The 22,316-nt window shown below is 44.8% G+C and overlaps 2 protein-coding genes, 1 long non-coding RNA gene and 2 other non-coding genes across 18 annotated transcripts in view; all 5 read left to right on the plus strand.

Moving 5' to 3' along the window:
* Positions 1 to 3,189, plus strand: part of PHACTR4 (phosphatase and actin regulator 4) — a 108,824-nt gene extending 105,635 nt beyond the window's left edge. For all 13 annotated transcript variants that reach the window (XM_060205704.1, XM_060205697.1, XM_060205700.1 and 10 more), the window contains one exon: positions 877 to 3,189. In XM_060205704.1, coding sequence (XP_060061687.1) covers positions 877 to 892 — 16 coding nt within the window. In that variant the 3' untranslated portion in view covers positions 893 to 3,189. The remainder of the gene's footprint in view (positions 1 to 876) is intronic.
* Positions 3,190 to 10,329: 7,140 nt separating this feature from the next.
* Positions 10,330 to 12,892, plus strand: LOC132542763 (uncharacterized). The gene is made up of 4 exons (XR_009553737.1): positions 10,330 to 10,400; positions 10,718 to 10,827; positions 11,472 to 11,505; positions 12,521 to 12,892. It is a non-coding gene; the product is annotated as an uncharacterized LOC132542763 (long non-coding RNA).
* Positions 11,180 to 11,379, plus strand: LOC132532525 (small nucleolar RNA SNORA73 family). The gene has a single exon (XR_009544473.1). It is a non-coding gene; the product is annotated as a small nucleolar RNA SNORA73 family (small nucleolar RNA).
* On the plus strand, positions 12,231 to 12,430 carry LOC132532526 (small nucleolar RNA SNORA73 family). Its single transcript, XR_009544474.1, has one exon. It is a non-coding gene; the product is annotated as a small nucleolar RNA SNORA73 family (small nucleolar RNA).
* Positions 12,893 to 14,735: 1,843 nt separating the features above from the next.
* Positions 14,736 to 22,316, plus strand: part of RCC1 (regulator of chromosome condensation 1) — a 36,825-nt gene continuing 29,244 nt past the window's right edge. For both annotated transcript variants that reach the window (XM_016187850.2, XM_060205708.1), the window contains exon 1: positions 14,736 to 14,815. The gene's annotated coding sequence lies outside the window, so the exon portion shown is untranslated. The remainder of the gene's footprint in view (positions 14,816 to 22,316) is intronic.

Consider the following 22,316-nt stretch of genomic DNA (forward strand, 5'->3'; position numbering starts at 1 on the left):
CCGCCTGTGAAGCGACTCCCCTGTAGGTGAGGAGCTGGAGGCTCGAACCGGGATCCTCACGCCCGCCCTTACGCTTTGTGCCATGTGCGCTTAACCCTCTGGCTGCGCTACTACCCGACTCCCTCTTTCTCTCCCTTTCTATCTTCCCTCTCAATTTCTCTGTTATATCAAATAACACTAAATTTAATTTAATTTAAAAAGAGGGCCAGATGGCGCACTTGGTTAAGTACATACATTACAGTGTACAAGGTCCCAGGTTCAAGCCCCTGGTGCCCACCTGCAGAGGAAAAGCTTCATGAGCAGTGAAGCAGTGCTGCAGATATTTCTCTTTTTTTAATATTTATTTGTTGTTTTTTATTGTTGTAGTTATTATTGTTGTTATTGGTGTCGTTGTTGGATAGAACAGAGAGAAATGGAGAGAGGAGGGGGAGAGAAAGTGAGACACCTGCAGACCTGCTTCACCGCCTGTGAATAACTCCCCTGTAGGTGGGAAGCTGGGGGCTCTAGCCGGTCCTTACACTTTGCACCACGTGTGCTTAACTGGCTGCACAATCACTGGACTCCCAGCAGCAGATATTTCTCTGTCTCTCTCTCCTCCCTTCTCAATTTCTCTCTGTCTCTATCCAATAACAAATAAAATAAATTTTAAAAAGAGAGAGGGAGACAGACACCTGCTGTACTGTTTAAGCTCTTATGAAGCTTCCTTCTGTAAGTAGGGTCTAGGGGCTTGAATCCAAATCCTTGTATACTGTAATGTGTATACTCAACCAGGTGTGCCACCACCCTGCCCCAGGAGTCTTTTTTTTTTTTTTTTTTAATATGAAGCATGGCATTTTACTATCTGATAACTGGTCTCTTTTTGGTCATCTGTTTTAGCTACCATCGTCCCTGATGCTAAAATCTGACAGTGGAAGTAAACAACCCTACCACCACCACCCACAAGAGCTACTTTGCTGCTACAGTCTCCAGAATGATGTGGTGGGAAGTTCAATACTTCTGGACACAGAATATAGGACTGTGGGATAAAGGAATATGGGATATAGTTCTGGGGTGAACAGCACTTCTCTGAATGTAGCGTTTCACTGGAACAGACTCTCATATGCTGCCTGGGCTGAAGCCAAACATTTTGACACTTTTCATACTGCAGCATATTGGAGGGTCTTCCATCACCAGCCACCAGTGTTTTGGGCAACTTTCATGATCCTGGTTTTCTTGGCTGAACCACACCTTTACCCTAAAAAAACTGCCCTGTGCTAAGGCACCGTTATACTCTTAGCCTTACCTGCCTGGTCCTGGTCTAACTTCCAGCCATTAACTCCCAGTGGTGATGGGGGAAACTTTCTGGAGTTCCTCAGTCTTTTGGTTAAGGGGCCCCTAGCCTCAGGAGAAGCCTTCCAGCCTTACTGGACTGTCAGTTGAAAACATTTGTGTTATACCTCTTACAACATAGCAGTAAAGTCCTTTCAGGCATTCCAGTCAGAGAAACTCAGGATCTGGCATGTTCTTCCTTTTTGGCACAATTATCTTGATTTTTTTTTTTTTCTAAGAAAAATTATGTTGAAAAAGTGATGGGAACTTGTGTTTTTCCTGTTAGTCTTATCTGCAGTCCGATTTTAAATTGGTAAAGTGAGATAGCAAAGCCCAAGAAAAGTCTTTAAAAGTATGCCAACTTGGCAGAAAACTTGTCTCCTGGCTTACGCTATACAGGCTATTTTAACTTTTTCTCCCCCCCCCACCCTTGTCGCCCATCCAGGCTATTATAATCTTTTCTGTACTGAATGATACCCAGACTCATTCTGGCCAATAGGTGTGTTCTGCTGTATAAAGCAAGGTTGTAGCAACTCTGTGGACGCACCATTATGCTACCAGACCCCTGTGATTCTAGCCAGAATCAGTAGCGTAGGGATCTGAGGGTGCTAGATTGGGAAAGTCTTGGGCCCACTTGTGACCCACTGCTCCTCCTCTCTCAGCCCTCTTTTGTTATGCTCTCTCAGCTCTAAGCACTGATCCACTGACCATCTCTGGTAGTTTCCACCTCACTCACTTCTCCTCTTCCAGTGAGCTTAGTGCCTGGGTGTTGGTAATTAATATGATTCCTGAGCACAGAAGATTCACTTGCTTTCTTTTAATTTTGGTTGAAATCTACACATCTTCACTATTTTCTTCTAGTTCATGTCCACACTAAGTAGAAGGGGGGAAAGTTCTAGTTAACTGGTGAATACTGCTCTTTCCCTTTATTTTTATATTCAGGATGTTACGCAGATTCCTCTGCAATCCTTGTTTTGTTTGTTTTGTTTTTTCAACCAGAGCACTGCTCAGCTCTGGTTTATGTTGTTGCTGTGGATTGAATTTGGAACATTGGGTGTCTCAGATGTAAGAGTCTTTTTGCATAAGCACTGTACTATCTCTCCAGCCCTGTAAGTAATCTTTCAGTAGTGTTTTTTGTTTCTTTGTTTTTTCCTTGTCAATGTGTAAAAGTTGTTGACTAATTAGAGTATCAGGTTAAAAAATATATATATAACCTAAGGTGGCCTTAAAATATATCTTTTCTCAGCATGGAATAAAAAGAAATTATTTTGATTTCTCACTTGCCATCAAAACTACTTTGATTCTGAAGATACACTAGGTCCATACCTCCTTAAAGCTTATTAACATAACACTTGGTATGTCTGAGGGAAGATTAAGCGACAGTTCTTCCAGGTTGTTAGAGGTCTGTATATAGGTGACCATACATTAATTGCTAACTTTACTTCTGACCTTTCTATCTTGTTAGTTTGAAAACTACTTGGCTTATGCCCAACATTCTCTGTGGCTTGAAATGACATTTTCAACCTCTGACTCTTCCCTTTAATGTGCCAAGCTTGAAACAGGATTTGATTTCCTGAGCTACACGTCTGCTTTCTATGTGCCACCAGAGAATCTGCTTCATCTTGCATCTCATTTAAGTTCTTATGAAATAAGATACTTTGGGAGTCAAGTATTTTTCTGCATTTTATATGTATGTGTATATATGGCTTTTATATCCCCTTCATGTAATTAGCAACTCACAATCAAATGTAAAGAAGAAATAAATGCCCTGATGTAATGTACTTCCCCAATGTATAGACTCTCCTTGTAAAATAAATAATTGCATTGTATATCAGTCTTCCTATCAATATTAATTATTAAAGTATTTTAGAACTTTAAAAATTGTGCTGTTCTTTGTGTGTCTCTGGTTGGTTGTTTTTCCCCACCAGGGTTATCACTGGGGCTTAGTGCTTATAGGACTACAGGACTTCACTGCTACTGTTGTTTTTTGGTTTTTTTTTCTCTTAAGATAGAGCCTGGGGAGTCGGGCTGTAGTACAGCGGGCTAAGCGTAGGTGGCACAAAGCGCAAGGACCGGCATAAGGATCCCGGTTCGAACCCCGGCTCCCCACCTGCAGGGGAGTCACTTCACAGGCGGTGAAGCAGGTCTGCAGGTGTCTATCTTTCTCTCCTCCTCTCTGTCTTCCCCTCCCTCTCTCCATTTCTCTCTGTCCTATCCAACAACAACAATAACTACAACAATAAAACAACAAGGGCAACAAAAGGGAAAAAATAAAATAAATATAAAATAAGTATTTAAAAAAAAAAAGATAGAGCCTGAAAAATAGAAAATAAAAGACACTAAAGTACCGCTCTACCACTGGTGAAGCCTCCTTCTTCAGGTGCTCCCATGTGCTGGCCCAGATCGGGTCCTTGAGAATGGCAATATATGCAGTCTACCTGGTGAGCTGTCTGGTCCCCTGAACTGTTTTTTGTTTTTTTTAATTTTTTTATTTTTATTCCCTTTTGTCACCCTTGTTGTTTTACTGTTGTAGTTATTGTTGTTGTTATTGATGTCGTTGTTGTTGGATAGGGCAGAGAAATGGAGAGGGGAGGGGAAGACAGAGGGGGGAAGAGAAAGACACCTGCAGACCTGCTTCACCGCTTGTGAAGCGACTCCCCTGCAGGTGGGGAGCCGGGGGCTTGAACCGGGATCCTTACAGTGGTCCTTGCTTGGTGCCATGTGCGCTTAACCCGCTGCGCTACCGCCCAACTCCCTACTGTTTTGTTTTTTGCCTCCAGGATTATTGCTGAGACTCAGTGCCTGCACTAGGAATCCACTGCTCCTGGCGGACATTTTTCCCATTTTGTATTAGATAAGACAGATTTTTTTAAATTTATTTTCCCTTTTGTTGTCCTTGTTGTTTTTTATGGTTGTTGTAGTTGTTGTTATTAATGTCGTTGTTGGATAGGACAGAGAGAAATCAAGAGAGAAGGGGGAGAGGAAGATAGACATCTGCAGACCTGCTTCATCCCTTGAATTGACACCCCTTCACCCCCGCGGGGGGGGGGGAGGTCATCAATAACAACAACAATGGTAACTATAGCAACAATAAAAACAACAAGGGCAACAAAAAGGAAATAATTTTTTAATTCTTTTTTTATAAAGCTTACAAAGACGAAAGCCTCTTGTAAACCCCATTCTATATGCCATGTACTATACTTAGATTCTCTTATCCTATTTCCTTCCTTATAGTGTGAGAGGTAAAGTACACACTCAGCAGTAAAGAATCTTAAGAGGTGAAGTAGTTTTCCCAAGGTCAAAAGAAGTGATGTAATCACTCTGCATATATTAAGGGATAAACAATTGCATCCTAATTCATGGTCCCTACAAGAATTTACTGTGTATGAACCACTTATGAGACCTCAGATTGTCATCGCAGTAGGACAAGCTATATTCATTAACTCTCCTGGCAAGCAGCCCAGTTTCAATCCAGGTGACCTCACCAATGACTCACTTTTTCCTTGTCACTTTAGGGACTGGCCTTAATTAGCACACCACTCTGCACAAGGCTTAAAAGAAACCATGAGTCAGAACTGCTCATATCATTAGCTTCCACCTGCTTAGTTTCCCTTCAACTAGCCCTCCAAATAGGCTCCAAATTACCATTATCCTTTGGAGGTTAAGCTTTGTTTACAGAAGGGGGGCATTGAAATTGTACTTTACCCATTATTTGCTAAAATTTAGGATTATTTATTTGTTTTTGGTAGGACAGAGAGAAATTGAGAAGCTGGAGAGAGGGGGGAAGGGAGAAAGAAATAGAGACCTGCAGCACACTTCACAACTCATGAAGCTTCCCCCTTGCAGGAAGAGAACAGGAACTTGAACCCCCAGGTCCTTGTGCATGATAACATCTGCTCTCAACTTGGTGTGCCACCACCATGCCCCTAAATTTAGGATTTAGACCACTATACTCCCAAGAGGAGACATGTTATAGAGTGAAAGGTCAAGGGTTAAGCACACATAATAGGAAGTGCAAAGATCCCAAGGATCCTGGTTAGAGCCCCCCCCCCCCAGCTCCCCACATGCAGGAGAGGTCATTTCACAAGCAGTGAAGCAGGTGTCTCTTCCTGTCTTCCCTTCCTCTCTCCATTTCTCTCTGTCCTATCCAACAACGAAGACAGCAATAACAACAATAAACAAGAGCAACAGAAATAGCCTCCAGGTGTTGGGCCTTAAAGCCAGCCCCCCCTCTCTGCTCCATTGCTGACATTATGGTCTATTTACATAATCATTGTTTTGCCTGAAAAATCCCTACTGTGTTATAGCCAGTTAAAACCATGGCAACAGTTGCTAAGAACATTTCCACCTGCCCAGCATGCCTTTTGCCTGTCTCCACCCCCTTTCCTAGCCATTTCTGTTCCTACTTGCCACTTCCTGTTTTTACCCTATAAAGCCCACTTCTGTTCCTGGTTTCACTCTCTTCTTCTCTTTTTTTTTTTCTCTTCTGCATCCTGAGCTGGAGAAGGGCTGGCGTGTAGAGGGAGACGGCCATTGTGGTTTGGTGCCACGTGGCCTAACCCGCTGTGCTCACACCCGACTCTGGGGCGGGACGCTCCGCATCAATAAAGAATTGTATTACCACGCCAATCCCTGGATCCTCTCTCCCACCTGCAATGCTAGCCCGGCATTCAGGAGCAGTGAAATTTAAAAAGAAAAAAAACGGGAAGCACAAGGACCAGTGTAAGGAGTTCAAGCGCCAGGCTCCCCACCTGCATTGGAGTCACTTCACAAGCTGTGAAGCAGGTCTGCAGGTGTCTTATCTTTCTCTCCCCCTCTCTGTCTTCCCCTCCTCTCTCCATTTCTCTTCTTCTTCTAGCGTTTGCCCTTCTTCCGTAGCCAGTCAACAGCATCAGGTTGAGCCTGATGTAAAGTTTCGAGACCTCCATTTCTCTCTGTCATAACCACAACAATAAAACAACAAGGGCAACAAAAGGGAACAAACAGGGTAGGGGAGATAGCATAATGGTTATGCAAACAGACTCTCATGCCTGAGGCTCCAAAGTCCCAGGTTAATCCCCCACAAGATAGGGGTGGGGAAGATAGCCTAATGGTAATGCAGACTCTCATGCCTGAGGCTCCAAAGTCCCAAGTTCAATCCCCTACACCACCATAAGCCAGAGTTGAGCAGTGCTCTGTTGTTTCTCTCTGTATCTATCTGCATCTTTCTCAAAAGTAAAATAAATAAAAAAGAAAATAATTTACTTTTTAAAAAGAAGACAGGACATGTAATTGCAAAGACTAGAGTGCACAACAAAAAGAATTACATTATAATCAAGAGGAATTGTAGCAATCAAGAGGTTCTTCTGATATAGAAGACACAGAATTTCTCTCTCTGTACCTGCAAATTTAAAAAGTAACAGCTTGGGGCTAGGTGGTGCTGCACCTGATTGAACGCATATATTACAGTGTATCAGGACCTGGGTTTGAGCCCCTGGTCCCCACTCGCAGGGGGGAAGCTTTGTGAGTGGTGAAGCAGTGCTACAGGTGTCTCTCTTCCTTTTTATCTCCCTTCCTCCTCTCAATTTCTGGCTGTCTCAATCCAATAAATAAAGATAATTATTAAATTTAAAAAATTTTTAAGTAACAACCTGTGGTGTGATTCAGAAAGTGGTGCAGTGGATAAGATGCTGGACTTTCAGGCTTGAGGTCCCAAATTTGAGCCCCAGCATTGTATGTGTCAGGATGACAGGATGATTCTTTTTTTTCCTTTATTTTCTTTTTCCTTTCCTTTCCTTTCCTTTCCTTTCCTTTCCTTTCCTTTCCTTTCCTTTCCTTTCCTTTCCTTTCCTTTCCTTCTTTAACCAGAGCTCAGCATTGGCTTATGGTGGTAGTGGGGAATAAGACTGAATTTGGGACTTTGGAACCTAGGACATGAGAGTCTCTTTAGATAAACATTATGCTATCTACCTCTCCTACAAGATGATTCTCTAGTTCTTTCTCTCTCCTCCCTGTTTCTCTCACGAATAATAAATAAATGAGGGTAGGGAAGGTAGCTCCAAAATTCCAGGTTCAATCTCCCACACTTCCATAAGCCAAAGCTGATCAGAGCTCTGGTTAAAAATAATAATAGGGGGATGGGCGGTGGCATAGTGGGTTAAGCACACATGGTGCAAAGCACAAGAACGGGTGTAAGGATGTCACCAGAGAACCTCAGGCATGTATTATATTATTTTCCCCATGCAATAAATAAAAACTTAAAAAATTTTTCTTTATTGGGGAATTAATGTTTTACATTCGACAGTAAATACAATAGTTTGTACATGCATAGCATTTCCCAGTTTTGCACATAACAATTCAACCCTCACTAGGTTCTCTGCCATCATGATCCAGGACCTGAACCCTCTCTCCACCTCAGAGTCTTACTTTGGTGCAATAAATAAAATGAAATCTTTTAAAAATTTTTTCTGTTATCTTTATATGTATTGGATAGAGACAGCCAGAAATTGAGAGGGTAGGGGGAGACAGAAAGGGAGAGAGACAGACACCTGAATACCTTCTTCGCTTCTCACAAAGCTTTCCCTCTACAGGTGGAACTGGGGGCTTGAACCCAGGTCCTTGAGCATTATAACATATGCTTTCAACCATGTGTGCCACTACCTGGCCTCCCTAATAAATAAAATCTTAATTTTACCAAGCGCATACATTACAGTGCACAAGGACCCAGTTTCAAGCCCCTGGTCCCCACCTGCAGGGGGAAAGCTTCAGGAGTGGTGAAGCAGGGCTGCAGGGGTCTCTGTCTCTCTCCCTCTCTACCTCTCCCCCCCTCCTCTCAATTTCTATCTGAGACTCTAAAGATCCAGGTTAAACCCCAGCACCACCACAAATTGAGCAGTGCTCTGGTAAAGTAAATAAATAATCACTTATAAAATTAAACAAATAACTGAACAGAGAAGTGGGAGATAGCTTACCCAGTAGAGCTCCTACTTTACCATACTTGAAGACTCAGGGGGTGAGAGTTGATAGCTTAATGGTTAATGCAGAGACTCTCATGCCTACGGCTCCAAAGTCCAAGGTTCAATCTCCTGTACTGCTATGAACCAGAGATGAGCAGTGCTCTGGTAAAACAAACAAACAACCCACCCAGGTATAAGGATGCCAGTTTGAGGCCCTGGCTCCCCACCTGCAAGGGTGGTCGCTTCACTGGCGGTGAAGCAGGTCTGCAGGTGTCTACCTTTCTCTCCTCCTCTCTGTCTTCCCCTCCTCTATTTTTCTCTATCCTATCCAAAAACAATGACAGCGATAACAACAACAACAACAATAAAACAGCAAGGGCAACAAAAGTGAAAAAAATAGCCTCCAGGAGCACTGGGTTTGTAGTTCAAGCACCGAGTCCCAGAAATAACCCTGGAGCCAAAAAAAAAAAAAAAATCATAGTAATAATAATAATAAATGTTTAAAGACAAGACAGAGTAACTTGTGAGGCTAGGAAATGAGTCACTCTATAGAACAAAAGACACCATGACACTGCTTCATTGCTCATGAAACTTCCCTTCAAAATGCTGCTCCGGGGGGGGGGGGGGGGGGGGGGGCCGGTAGCACCGCGTGTTAAGTGCACATGGTGTAAAGCACAAGCATCCCAGTTCGAGCCCCTGGCTCCTCACCTGCAGGGGGGTTGTTTCACAAGCACTGAAGCAGGCTGAAGGTGTCTTTCTCTCCCCCTCTCTGTCTTCCCCTCCTCTCTCCATTTCTCTCTGTCTTATCCAACAATGATGACAATAAATAATAACAACAACGATAGCAAGGGCAACAAAAGGGAAAAAAATAGCCTCCAGGAGCAGTGGATTCATAATGCAGGCACCAAGCCCCAGCAATAACCCTAGAGGCAGAAGGGAAAAAAAATACTGCTCCCATTTAGTAGCTAAAAAAAAAATTTTAAAAAGGGAAAAATAAATAAGAAAAAATTGGATAGGCGTGGAGTCTGCTTGCATGGCCTTTATGCTATTTACCCCTGCCATATATATTTTGCCTCCAGGGTTATCGGTGCCTGCAGTACGAATGCACTACTCCTGGAGGCCATTTTCCCCATTTTGTCTCCCTTGTTATTGTTGCCATTGCTGTTGTTGCTTGATAAGGCAGAGAAAAATCGAGAGGAGGGAAAAGGCAGAGAGAGGAGAGAAAGACACTTGTAGACCTGCTTCACCCCCATCCCCTGCAGGTAAGCGACCCCCTGCAGGTGGGGAGTCAGGTACTCCTTGCTCCTGTCCTTGTGCTTCATGCCATGCGAGCTTAACCCGCTGCGCTACTACTGCCCGGCCCCCTATTATACATTGCTTTATTTTGTTTATTTTTAAAATTTCTTTATTGGGGAATTAATGTTTTACATTCAACAGTAATAGTTTGTACATGTATGTACATTTTCCAGTTTTCCATGTAACAATACAACCCCCACTAGGTCCTCTGTCATCCTTCTTGGATCTGTATTCTACTCACCCACCCACCCCATATACATTATTTTAATGAGAGACCAGAACATTGTTCACCTGTAGTTTATGGTGGGGCTGATGATTGAACCTTGGGCCTCAAAACCTAAGGCTTGAGTCTTTTTGCATAACAATTATGCTGTGTTCCCAGCCCTTAAATCTTTTTGTGTGTGGTCTTGGAGGTGGCAAAGTGATCAAGCTTTGGACTCTCAAGCATGAGGTCCCAGAGTTCAATCCCCGGCAGCACATGTGCCAGAGTGATGGCTGGTTCTTTCTCTCTCCTCCTATATTTCTCATAAATAAATAAATAAAATATTTTTAAAAAAATCTTTTTGTTTTGCCTTGTTGGCGTTTTGCTTTTTTAACGTCTCCAGGGCTTCATAGCTCCATACTGACTTTTCAGAGATCAGGAAAAAACACCACAGTAGCAAAGCTTTCCAACAATGCAGTGTGGACCGGGGAGGGCTCAAAGTAGTTTTGGGTATTTTATTAAATTTATATTTCCCTGTAGGGCCTACCCGGGGCTTTGCGCTTGCCACCGCTCGCGGCATTTCCACCCCAGTGGAGGGAAAGATGCAGAGGACGAACCGACCTCTCAGGCGCCCCCACCGCGCCCGCAGTTGCCTGTGGGTACGATGCTTGCGCGTGGTGGCCAGGGATCAAATACGGAAAGTGTACAAGCAACCTGGCCGCTTCGGTTTCTCCTTATTTTGCGGGGCGGGTGGTGCGACTTAATAGTCTATCCTCAATGCTAGGTGAGGTAACCACAAAAAGCAGCATTTGTGATCAGTGAGCTAGCGTATCTAACGAAAAAAAAAAAGTATAACTTAACTCGCCCGCTAATCTCGCGAGATGTGTCCAACACGTCTAGGTGTGGGGCTGATTTAGTTGGTTCCCATAATCCTTAGCGAAGTGTGGGTTTCCTAACTGCGCATGTCGCTGCGCAGGCGCACTAGGTATCTCTCGAGTTCCGCGCATTTCGGACGCTATAAATACGGATGCCTTGGCATTTGTAGGTCTTTCTGGATACGCTCTCGCTGGGAAGAGGGTTCGGCTGGTGAGTTTTTCTCTCTTCTATTTCAGCTTATAACCTTTGGTGCTACCGCATCCGTTTTTCTTCTCCTCGTTGCTATGTAGACGGGGGTAGTATTTAGGGCGTTTTTGCCAACGCTCGTTTCTGTGGTGGTGGCCTGCGGGCCCTCAGGCTACGTTCGCCCGCGTTTCGCGGTAACGGAGGCGCCCGGGACCTGCCCTCCTACTGTCGGGCGCTCAGCTAAAAGTCTCGGGCGTCTATGCTCTGCAGACGTGATTCCATGCCATGTTTCCTATTGTATGCTAGTCAAAACCACTCTGCTGATGGAGACCCGGGACGTGGCGGTCACTTGGCGGGGGTTTGGGTTGAGACTTTGCCGACGCGGATACCCTGGGGTCGCTCTCCCAGGCTCTGTCCGGGTGGCGGCGGGAGCGCAGGGCTCTGCCCCGTGACGTACAGTCCCTTTCCACAGCGTCGGAGATGAAGCCGGGCCCCGAGTCCGCGCCTGCATATTCCTACAGCTTCTCAGAGTCCCACGGGCCGTGACTGAGGAGACAAACCATGCAGGAAACAGTTTACCTGAACGCCCTGCCTGGGTGGAGGCCGGCTTTTTTTCTTTCCGCCCTCATCAGTCTCCGTGATTTAAGCTCTTTGCATTGTTTTTGCAGCTCTCACTGGGAGTTCTAGATGTCTGGCTTAGAGGTGAGTAAACTTACTACTTTGTGTTTTTAGCTGCCGACCATGCGTAGCTAGTTGGCGGGTATTCAGTCTAGCTGCGGTGTTTCTGCCGAGACACCGGGAAAGCACGTTGTTTTGCTGTGCTGATTTCCAGAATGGCGAGCACCGGCCTGGTGAGAGGGATAGTAGCAGCTTGCTGATGATTCCGCCCGGAAAGCTCGCGCGGCAGCCTGGCGCCTAGGGCTTGTAATGGGCGTGAGGTGCCCGGTCGGGTGACAAGGCCTTGGCACGGGGCTTGCCAGCTGCTCGCGTTAGGGTTTTTCAAAAGGCTCCCTTTTGTTGCCCTTGTTTTATTGTTGTAGTTGTTATTGATGTCGTTGTTGAATAGGACAGAGAAATGGAGAGAGTTTGACACCTGCAGACCTGCTTCACCCCTTGTGAAGCGACCCCCTGCTGGTGGGGAGTCGCGGGCTCAAACTGGGATCTTTTTTTTATTACCTTTTGTTGATCTTGTTTCATTGTAGTTATTGCTGTTGTTGGATAGGACAGAGGAGGGAGAAAGACACCCGCTGGTGGGGAGCCGGGGGCTCGAAAGCAGGGTCCTTACATTGCGCTACCCGCGCTTCCGCCCGACTCCCGCATTCTGATTTCTAAAATTTTGTGACCAATTTGGGGTTAAACCGTAAGCCTAGCTGTCTAGGCACAGGGCAGGAAGGCTTTAGAAACAGCAGAGTTGCTTCATTTTGCATCCGACGCGGATACCCTGGGGTCGCTCTCCCAGGCTCTGTCCGGGTGGCGGCGGGAGCGCAGGGCTCTGCCCCGTGACGTACAGTCCCTTTCCACAGCGTCGGAGATGAAGCCGGGCCCCGAGTCCGCGCCTGCATATTCCTACAGCTTCTCAGAGTCCCACGGGCCGTGACTGAGGAGACAAACCATGCAGGAAACAGTTTACCTGAACGCCCTGCCTGGGTGGAGGCTGGTTTTTTTCTTTCCGCCCTCATCAGTCTCCGTGATTTAAGCTCTTACCTTTTTTTTGCAGCTCTCGCTGAGAATTCCACACGGCTGGCTTACAGGGGAGACATCTTCACTTGCTTCCATTCCTTTATCTGGCAGGTGACACGGTGAATCAACTGAAGATGTGTCGAGATAGAGCTCACTAGTACAGGCCCTGCCTTGCTCTCCTGCTGTCAGAAACAGAGCAGGACTCTAGCAGGTGCCTCCTGAGGGGGGAGGATAACTGGGAACTTAGGTGTCTATCAGGGGCTGGGGAGGTGCATCACCCAATTACTGCACAGGACCCTGTTCCTGCCTGCGGGGTGGTTTCATTTCAACCAACTTCTAACTGTATAAATAATAAATAAACAGATCTGTGTTTCTGTGATTGCCAAGCCCAAATAAAGATTGAATTTTTTATAGATTAAAGAACTTGGTGTACTGTGTCATTTGTTTATTCTTTTAGAAAATGGGTATCTTTTAGATCAGTGGGGAAAATGGGTATTACTTACCTTGTCAATTTGCCTGTGAGCTAAGATTAAGTCACAATGGAGTTTTGTCAAGTACCTGTATAAAAGACTGAGTAGCACAGACCTAAGGCCTAGAAGGATGGGGCACTAGTAAACATCAAGAAGGTAGGCTTCGGGCCTGGGTTGGTAGAGGAGCCATGAACTGGCTTAGGAAAGGAATGCAGGGGTGGCAATTCAGTACTGCTTTACAGGTCCTATAACATTAGCAGAATGGTCCTTTAAGTGAAGAGAAGATAGCTCTGGTTTATACTAGTGTTAGGGATTGAACCTGGAACCTCAGGCATGAAAGTCATACAGAACCATTATGCCATAAGCCATCTGTCCATCCCAATTTTATTTATACAATAGGCTGTGTAGTGTCACACCTACTTAAGTGCACATAGTACTGTGCACAAGGGCCTGGGTTTGAGCCCCCATCCCCACACACTAGGGCTTGGGATAGTGGGTGGAGAGACATCTCAAGTAGTGATTCAAGAGTACAGCAATAACTACAATAAGGAGGAAAATAAAGGGCAGAGGGTAGATAGCATAATGGTTATGCAAATAGACTCATGCCTGAGGCTCCAAAGTCCTAGGTTCAATCCCTGGCACCACCATAAGCCAGAGCTGAGCAGTGCTCTAGTAAAAAGGGAAATGCAAGAGGTAGCTAATGGTGAAGTTCACACACTTTAGTGCACACAAGGACCCAGGTTCAAGCCCCTGGTCCCCACCTGTAGGGGGGAAAGCTTCACAAGTGAACTACAGGTGTCTCTGTCTCCCTCTCTTCCCCCCTCTGTTTCTCTTAGCCACTATCCAGTAATAAAATTAAAAAAGGGAAATTCAATAGTCTGGGAGATGGTGCAGTAGGACTCAAGCATGAGACATGAGTACAATCCCTGGCTCACGTATTAGAATGATAACCTGATTCTCCTTTCTCATTAACAAAACTCTTAAAAATAAAAAAGGGCAGTGAGCATTAAATAGCATAGTGGTTATGCAAACAGTACCATGTGGTCTGGGAGGTGGCACAGTAGATAAAGCACTGGACTGGGAGTTGGGTGGTAGCGCATAGGGTTAAGTGCACATGGTGCATACTGATCCCAGTTTGAGCCCTGGCTCCCCACTGGCATAAGGAACCTGGTTCCAGCCCCTGGCTCCCCACCTGCAGGGGATTCCCTTCACAGGCAGTGAAGCAGGTCAGCAGGTGTTTCTCTCCTCGTCTCTGTCTTCCCCTCCTCTCTCCATTTCTCTCTGTCCTATCGAAACGGCAACATCAATAACAGTAATAACTACAACAATAAAACAAGGGCAACAAAAGGAAAAATAAATATTAAAAAAAAAAAAGAACGACTCAAGCAGGAGGTCCTGAGTTCGATCCCAGGCAGCACATGTACCAGATCAATGTCTAGTTCTTTCTCTCCTATATCATTAAATAAAATATTTTAAAATAAAAATGTTGTCCGGGAGGTGGCTCAGTGAATAAAGCACTTGACTCTCAAGCATGAGGTCCTGAGTTCAAGCCCTGGCAGCACATGTGCCAGAGTTATGTCTGGTTCTTTCTATCTTTCTCATTAATAAATAAAATCTTTAAAAAAGAAAAAAACTGTTATGCCTGAGGCACTGAAGTCTCAGGATCAATACCCTGTACCACCGTAAGCCAGAAATTAGTAATTTGCACAAGATACCTAGAACCATATGATGATACACTAAGGCAGTACGCTAAGGCAATATTAATAAGTATTTGAATTATAAGTCCATGTATCTCTGCCCGTTTTGCAGATGAAGGAACTGAAGTTGGACGCTTTGAGGAATTTGCCCAGGTTATACAACCAGTAAGTGTTACCAAGGAGACTGACTACAGTGTAACTTCCTGTGGTTTAAACATGTGCGTGTGCGTGTGCGTGTGTGTGTGGTTAATTTGGTAGTTGCTCACAGTACCATAAAAACTTGTAGGGGGGCCAGGCGGTGGCGCACCTGGGTAAGCACACACATTCCAGTGTTCAAGGTCGTAGGTTCAAGCCCCTGGTCCCCACCTACAGTGGGAAAGCCTCACAAGCAGTGAAGCAGGGCTGCAGGTGTCTCTCTGTCTCTCTCCCTGTCTTCTCTCCCCTCTCAATTTCTCTCTATCTCTATCCAATAATAAATAAATACAATATTAAAAAAAAAACACAAAACTTGGTTGTAATTAGATACCTATCATCTAGCATTACTTGATTAGAAAATCTGGGGGCCGGGTGGTGGTGCACTTGGTAGCACATGTACTATGTGCAAGGACCCAGGTTCAAGCCCCCAGTCCCCACCTGCAGGGGGGTTGTTTCAGGAGGGGTAAAGCAAGTATACAGGTGTCTTTCTCTCCCCCTCTCGATTTCTCTCTGTCCTACCCAACAACAATGACAGCAATAACAACAACAATAATAACTACAACAATGATAAGCACTAAGGGCAACAAAAGGGGAAAAAAATTGGACTCTTAAGCATGAAGTCCCGCGTTAAGTCCCTGGCACCACATGTACCAGACTGATGTCTAGTTCTCTCTTTTCTATCTTTCTCATTAGTAAATAGATAAAATCTTTTTTTTTAAAAAGGGGGGACAGTGTGTAGATATCTTAATGGTTATGCAAAGAGACTCAAGCCTGAGGCTTTGAAGTCTCCCGCACAACCATCGGTTAGAGCTGAGCAGAGTTCCGGTATTAATTTTAAAAAGGGGGGGGCGGCTGGGTGGTAGCATAGCGGATTAAGCGCACATGGCGCAAAGTGCAAGGGCTGACTTAAAAATTCCAGTTCGAGGGACTGTGTGGTGGCGCACCTGGTTGAGTAGACATGTCACAGTGCGAAAGGACCCAGGTTTGAGCCCCTGGTCCCCACCTGCAGGGGGGAAGCTTGATGAGTGGTGAAGCAGAGCTGCAGGTGTCTCTCTCTCTCCCTCTCTATCTTCCCCTCCCCTGTTGATTTCTGGCTATCTCTATCCAATAATTAAAGATAATAAAAAAATTTTTTTTTTAAATAGTAGTTCGAGGGAGTCAGGCTGTAGCGCAGCGGGTTAAGCGCAGGTGGCGCAAAGCACAAGGACCGGCATAAGGATCCCGGTTCAAACCCTGGCTCCCCACCTGCAGGGGAGTCGCTTCACAGGTGGTGAAGCAGGTCTGCGGGTGTCTATCTTTCTCTCCTCCTCTCTGTCTTCCCCTCCTCTCTCCGTTTCTCTCTGTCCTATCCAACAACGACCACAACAATAATAACTACAACAGTAAAAAACAAGGGCAACAAAAGGGAATAAATAAATTAAATAACTTTTAAAAAATAATAAAATAAATAAATAAAAATAGTAGTTCGAGCCCCTGGCTCCCCACCTGCAGGGGAGTCGCTTCAGAAGCGGTGAAGCAGGTCTGCGGGTGTCTGTCTTGCTTTTCCCCTCCTCTCTCCATTTCTCTGTCCTATCCAACAACAACAACATCAGTAACAACACTAATAACTACAACAATAAAACAAGGGCAACAAAAGGGTAATAAAAAAAAAGGTGGTGGCACACCTGGTTAAGTGCCCACACTACAGTGCACAAGGACCTAGGGTCAAGCCCCTGGTCCCCACTTGCAGGAGGAAAGCTTCAGGAATGGTGAAGCAGAGCTGCAGTTTTCTCTCTCATTCTCTCTTTCTCTCTCCCTCTCTTTATCTCCCTCCCCTCTCAATTTCTCTGTCTCTATCCAATAGTAAATAAATAAGCATAATAAAGAGAGAGATAGGGAAAAGAGACATCAGGAGAGATATTACAGCGCTGTTCAACTGCTCCTGAAGCTCCTCTTCTTACCCTGTCCCCTTACAGGTGTAGACCAGGAGCTTGAACCCAGGTCTTCAAATATGGTAGCATGTAGTCCATGGGGGATTGAACCTGGGACTATGGAGTCTCAAGCATGAGAATCTGTTTGCATAATCATTATGCTAATATATAAAATTTTCTACCAGTGGTCCCAGGTTCAATATCTAGCACAGCTATAAGCAAGAGCTGAGCAATGATCTGGTAAAATAATATGTGTGTGTGTATAATTCTTTTTTTTTTTTTGCTGGGGCTTGGTACCTGGACCATGAATCCACTGCTCCTGGAGGCCATTATTTTTTCTGATTTTGTTGCCCTGGTTATTATCATTGTTGTAGTTACTATTATTGTTTTATTGCTGACATTGTTGTTGGATAGGACAGAGAGAAATGGAGACAGAAGGGAGAGAGAAAGACAGACACCTGCAGACCTGCTTCACCACCTGTGAAGCGACTCCCCTGCAGGTGGGGAGCTGGGGGCTCGAACCGGGATCCTTAATGCTGATCCTTGTGCTTTGCACCACTTGCACTTAACCGCTGCATTACCGACCGACTCCCAATTAATTATTTGTTAATGAGATAGGAAGAGAGAGAAAGAGAACCAGAGCATCACTTTGGTACATATGCTTCCAAGGATTGAACTCAGAATCTCATGCTTGAGAGTCTAATGCTTTATCCATGGTACCACTTCCCAAACCATGTTATATTCTTTTTAAAAATATTTTATTTTAGGGCCCAAGCTGTGGTGTACCTGCTTAAACACACACACTATAGTACACAAGGACCCACATTCAAGCCCCTGTCCATACCTTCAGGGCAAAAAGCTTCATGAGTGGTGAAGTAGAGCTGCATATGTCTCTTTCTTTCTCTCTCAATTTCTAGATGTCTATCAAATAAATAAGATAATTTTAAAAAATAATTAAAAAATACTTATTTATTTTACCAGAACACTGCTCAGCTCTGGCTTATAGTGTTGCAGTGGATTGAACCTGGGACTTAGGAGCCTCAGGCATGAGAGTCTCTGCATAACCATTATGCTATCTACCTCTGCCCTCTCATTTTTTATTTTTTTAATTAATTTTTACCAAAGCACTGCTCAGCTCTGGCTTATGGTGCTGCAGGGGATTTTGAACCTAGAACTTTGGAGCCTGAGGCATCACAGTCTGTTTGCATAACCATTATGCTATCTACCCCTGCCCTTTATTTTTATTTATTTATTTATTTATTTTAAAGATTTTATTTATCTATGAGAAAGATAGGAGGAGAAAGAACCAGACATCTCTCTGGCACATGTGCTGCCGGGGATCGAACTCAGGACCTCATGCTTGAGAGTCCAAAGCTTTATGTGCCACCTCCCGGACCACTATTTTTATTTTTTTATTTAGTTATTTTAATTTTTTAGACTTAATTTTTTAAAAATTTATGTTTATTCATTTTCCCTCTTGTTGGCCTTTTTTGTTGTTTTTATTGTTATTGATGTCATTGTTGTTAGGACAGAGAAATGGAGAAAGGAGGGGAAGATGGGGAGAGAAAGATAGACACCTGCAGACCTGCTTCACAGCCTGTGAAGCGACATCCCTGCAGGTGGGGAGCCAGGGGCTCGAACCGGGATCTTTATGCCAGTTCTTGTGCTTTGTGCCACCTGCTGCACTACCACCTGCCTCCCCTTTTAGTTATCTTTTTACCAGAGCACTGTTCAACTATAGCTTATGGTGATGCAGGGGATTGAACCTGAGGCTTTGGAGGTTCTGGCATGAGAGTCTGTTTGCATAATCACTATGCTATCTACCCTCCACCCTCTTTTTAGTTTTAATATATTTTTTAAATGAGGCCTGCTAAGGTTTCAGTGACAACTTTTTTTTTTTTTTTTTTGCCTCCAGGGTTATTGCTGGGGCTCAGTGCCTGCACTATGAATCCACTGCTCCTGGGACTACTTTTTATTCCCCTTTTTTTTTTTTTTTGGATTGAACAGAGAAGGTGAGAGAAAGATAGATACCTCAGAATTGCTTCACTGCTTGTGAAGTCAGCCTCCCTCCCCACAAATGGGAAGTGGGTGCTCGAACCAGTATCCTTTTGTCAGTACTATGTGCACTTAACCCAGTGTGCCACTGCCCAACCCCTTCAATGACAGCTTCTTATAAGACTCCAAGACATCGACCTGAGTAGCCTCCACAATAACTTTTTTTTTTAATCTTTATTTATTTATTGGATAGAGACCGACAGAAATTGTGGCTAGGGAGGTGGCACAGTGGATAAAGCATTGGACTCTCAAGCATGAGGTCCTGAATTCAATCCCCGGCAGCACATGTACCAGAGTGATGTCTGGTTCTTTCTTTCTCTCCTGTCTTTCTCAATAAATAAAATCCTTTTAAAAAGCGGGGGGCAGTGGTCCGGGAGGTGGCCCAGTGGTAAAGCTTTGGACTCTCAAGCATGAGGTCCCGAGTTTGATCCCCGGCAGCACATGTACCAGAGTGATGTCTGGTTCTTTCTCTCTCCTCCTATCTTTCTCCTAAATAAATAAAATCTTTAAAAAAAAAAAAAAAAAAAAAAGGGAGTCGGGCTGTAGCGCAGCTGGTTAAGCGCAGGTGGCGCTAAGCTCAAGGACCGGCGTCAAGCTCATGGACCAGCGTCAGGATCCCGGTTCGAGCCCTCGGCTCCCCACCTGCAGGCAGGTCCCTTCAAAGGCGGTGAAGCAGGTCTACAGGTGTCTCTCTTTCTCTCCCCCTCTCTGTCTTCCTCTCCTCTCTCCATTTTTCTCTGTCCTATCCCACAACAACGACATCAATAATAACTACAACAATAAAACAACAAGGGCAACAAAAGGGAATAAATAAATAAAATTAAAATTAAATAAATAAATAGAAAAAAGCGGGGGGCAGGCAGGTGGTATGGTGCACCTGGCTGAGTGCACGACAATGCTCAGGGACCTAAATTCAAGCTCCTGTCCCCACCTGCAGGAGGAAAGCTTTTTGCAAGTGGTGAAACAGTGCTGCAGGTATCTCTCTCTCACACCCTCTCTTTTTCTCTCCCCTTTCCCTCTTTATTTCTGGCTGTCTCTATCCAATAAATAAATATATTAAGAGAGAGGGAGAGGGTGGGGTAGATAGCATAATGATTATACAAAGAGACTCTCATGCCTTAGGTGCCAAAGTCCCAGGTTCAATCCTCCACACCACCATAAATCAGAGCTGAGAGTGCTCTGGTAAAATAAAATAAATAAAGAGAGAGGGATTGAAACAGCCAGAAATTGAGAAGAAGTAAGAGATTAGAGAGGGAGAGCAGTCTGGGAGGTGGCACAGTGGATAAAGAATTGGACTATCAACCATGAGGTCCCTAGTTCAATCCCTGGCAGCACATGTACCAGAGTAATGTCTGATTCTCTCTCTCTCTCTCTCTCTCTCCTACCTTTTCTATGAATTAATAAATTCTCAAAAAAAAAAAAAAAAGGGAGTCGGGCTGTAGCGCAGCGGGCTAAGCGCAGGTGGCGCAAAGCACTAGGACCGGCATAAGGATCCCGGTTCAAACCCGGCTCCCCACCTGCAGGGGAGTCACTTCACAGGCGGTGAAGCAGGTCTGCAGGTGTCTATCTTTCTCTCCTCCTCTCTGTCTTCCCCTCCTCTCTCCATTTCTCTCTGTCCTATCCAACAACGACAACAACAATAATAACTACAACAATAAAAAAAACAAGGGCAACAAAAGGGAATAAATAAATAAATAATAAAAAAAAGGGAGGGTGAAGAGCTAGGTGGTGTTGCACCTGGTTGAGCACATATGTTACATTGCTCAAAAACCCGGGAACCCCACAGTCCCCACCTGCAGGAGGAAAGCTTTGCAGGTGGTAAAGCAGTGTTGCAGTTCTCTGTCCTTCTCTGTCACCCCCTTCCCTCTGGATTTCTGGCTGTTTCTTTTTTTCTAATTTTCTTATATTTATTTATTTTCCCTTTTGTTGCCCCTGTTTTTTTTTTTTTTTTGTTGTTGTTGTTGTTATTGATGTCATCGTTGTTAGATAGGACAGAAATGGAGAGAGGAGGGGAAGACAGAGAGGAGGAGAGAAAGATAGTTGCCTGCAGACCTGCTTCACCGCCTGTGAAGCGATGCCCCTGCAGGTGGGGAGTCAGAGGCTGGAACCAGGGTCCTTACTCCTGTCCTTGCGCTTCGCGCCACGTACGCTTAACCAGCTACGCTACTGCCGGACTCCTTTCTGGCTGTTTCTATCCAATAAATAAAGATAATTAAAAAAAAAAAAAATTGAGGGAGTCGGGCGGTAGCAGCAACAACAATAATAATAACCACAACAATGATGGAACAAGGGCAACAAAAAGGGAAAAAATGGTCTCAAGGAGCAGTGGATTCGTGGTGCAGGCACCAAGCCCGGGCAATAACCCTGGGGGCAAAAAAAAAATTGAGGGGGGGAGTCAGGCGGTAACAGAGCGGGTTAAGAACATACAGCAAGAAGTGCAAGGATCTGCATAAGGATCCCCGTTCGAGCCCCGGGCTCCTCACCTATAGGGGGTTGCTTCATATGTGGTGGAGCAGGTCTGCAGGTGTCTTTCTCTCTCCTGTCTGTATTCCTCTCCTCTCTCCATTTCTCTCTCTGTCCTGTCCAACAACAGTGACAAGAATAATAATAACCACAACAATGATAAAAAACAACAAGGGCAACAAAGGGGGAAAAGGTATCCTCCAGGAGCAGTGGATAACTGGTACTAGCACTGAGCCCCAGCCATAACCCTGGAGGCGGAAAAAAAACACAGTAAGAGAGAGTCCTGCAGCCCAGCCTCATCACTAGGGAAGCTTCCCCTGCTGGTAGGGCCAGGGGCTTGAATCCAGGTCCTTGCACATTGTAACATGTGCACTCAACAAGCTGTACCACCATCCAACCCTTATTAATTTTATTTAATTTACTCCTTTTTAAATTTTATTTATTTATTGTCCAGGGTTATTTCTGGGGCTTGGTGCCTGCACAGGAATCCACTGCTCCTGGAGGCTGTTTTTCCCTTTTTTTTTTGCTCATTTTGTTGCTGTTGTTATTGTTACTGTTGCCATTGCTGTTGTTGCTGAATAGGACAGAGAAATAGAGGAGGGGAAGTCAGAGAGGGGAGAGAAAGATGGACACCCGCAGACCTGCTTCACTGCTTCTGAAGTGACCACCCCCCCCCCCGAACGGGGGGGGGGGGAGCTCAAACCAGGATCCTTACACCAGTCCTTGTCTTCGCATCCTGTGTTTAGCGTGCTGCACTACTGCCTGCTCCTCTAATTTTCTCCTTTTTTTTTTTTTTTTTTGGACAGAGACAAAGAGAAAATGAGAGGGAAGGGGGAGAAAGACCTACAGCACTGCTTCACCACTCTTGAAGCCTCCCCCTGCGGGTGGGGCACAGGGACAGGGGGCTTGAACCTGAGTCCTTGTGCACTGTATATGTACACTCAACCAGGTGCGCCACCACTCAGTCCCCCAATATATTATTTTCTTGAATATATATATATATTTTTTTTTAATTCTATTTTTTTTTTTTTTTTTTTTTACCA

Source organism: Erinaceus europaeus, chromosome 13, assembly GCF_950295315.1.
Source record: "Erinaceus europaeus chromosome 13, mEriEur2.1, whole genome shotgun sequence".
Lineage (NCBI taxonomy): Eukaryota > Metazoa > Chordata > Mammalia > Eulipotyphla > Erinaceidae > Erinaceus > Erinaceus europaeus.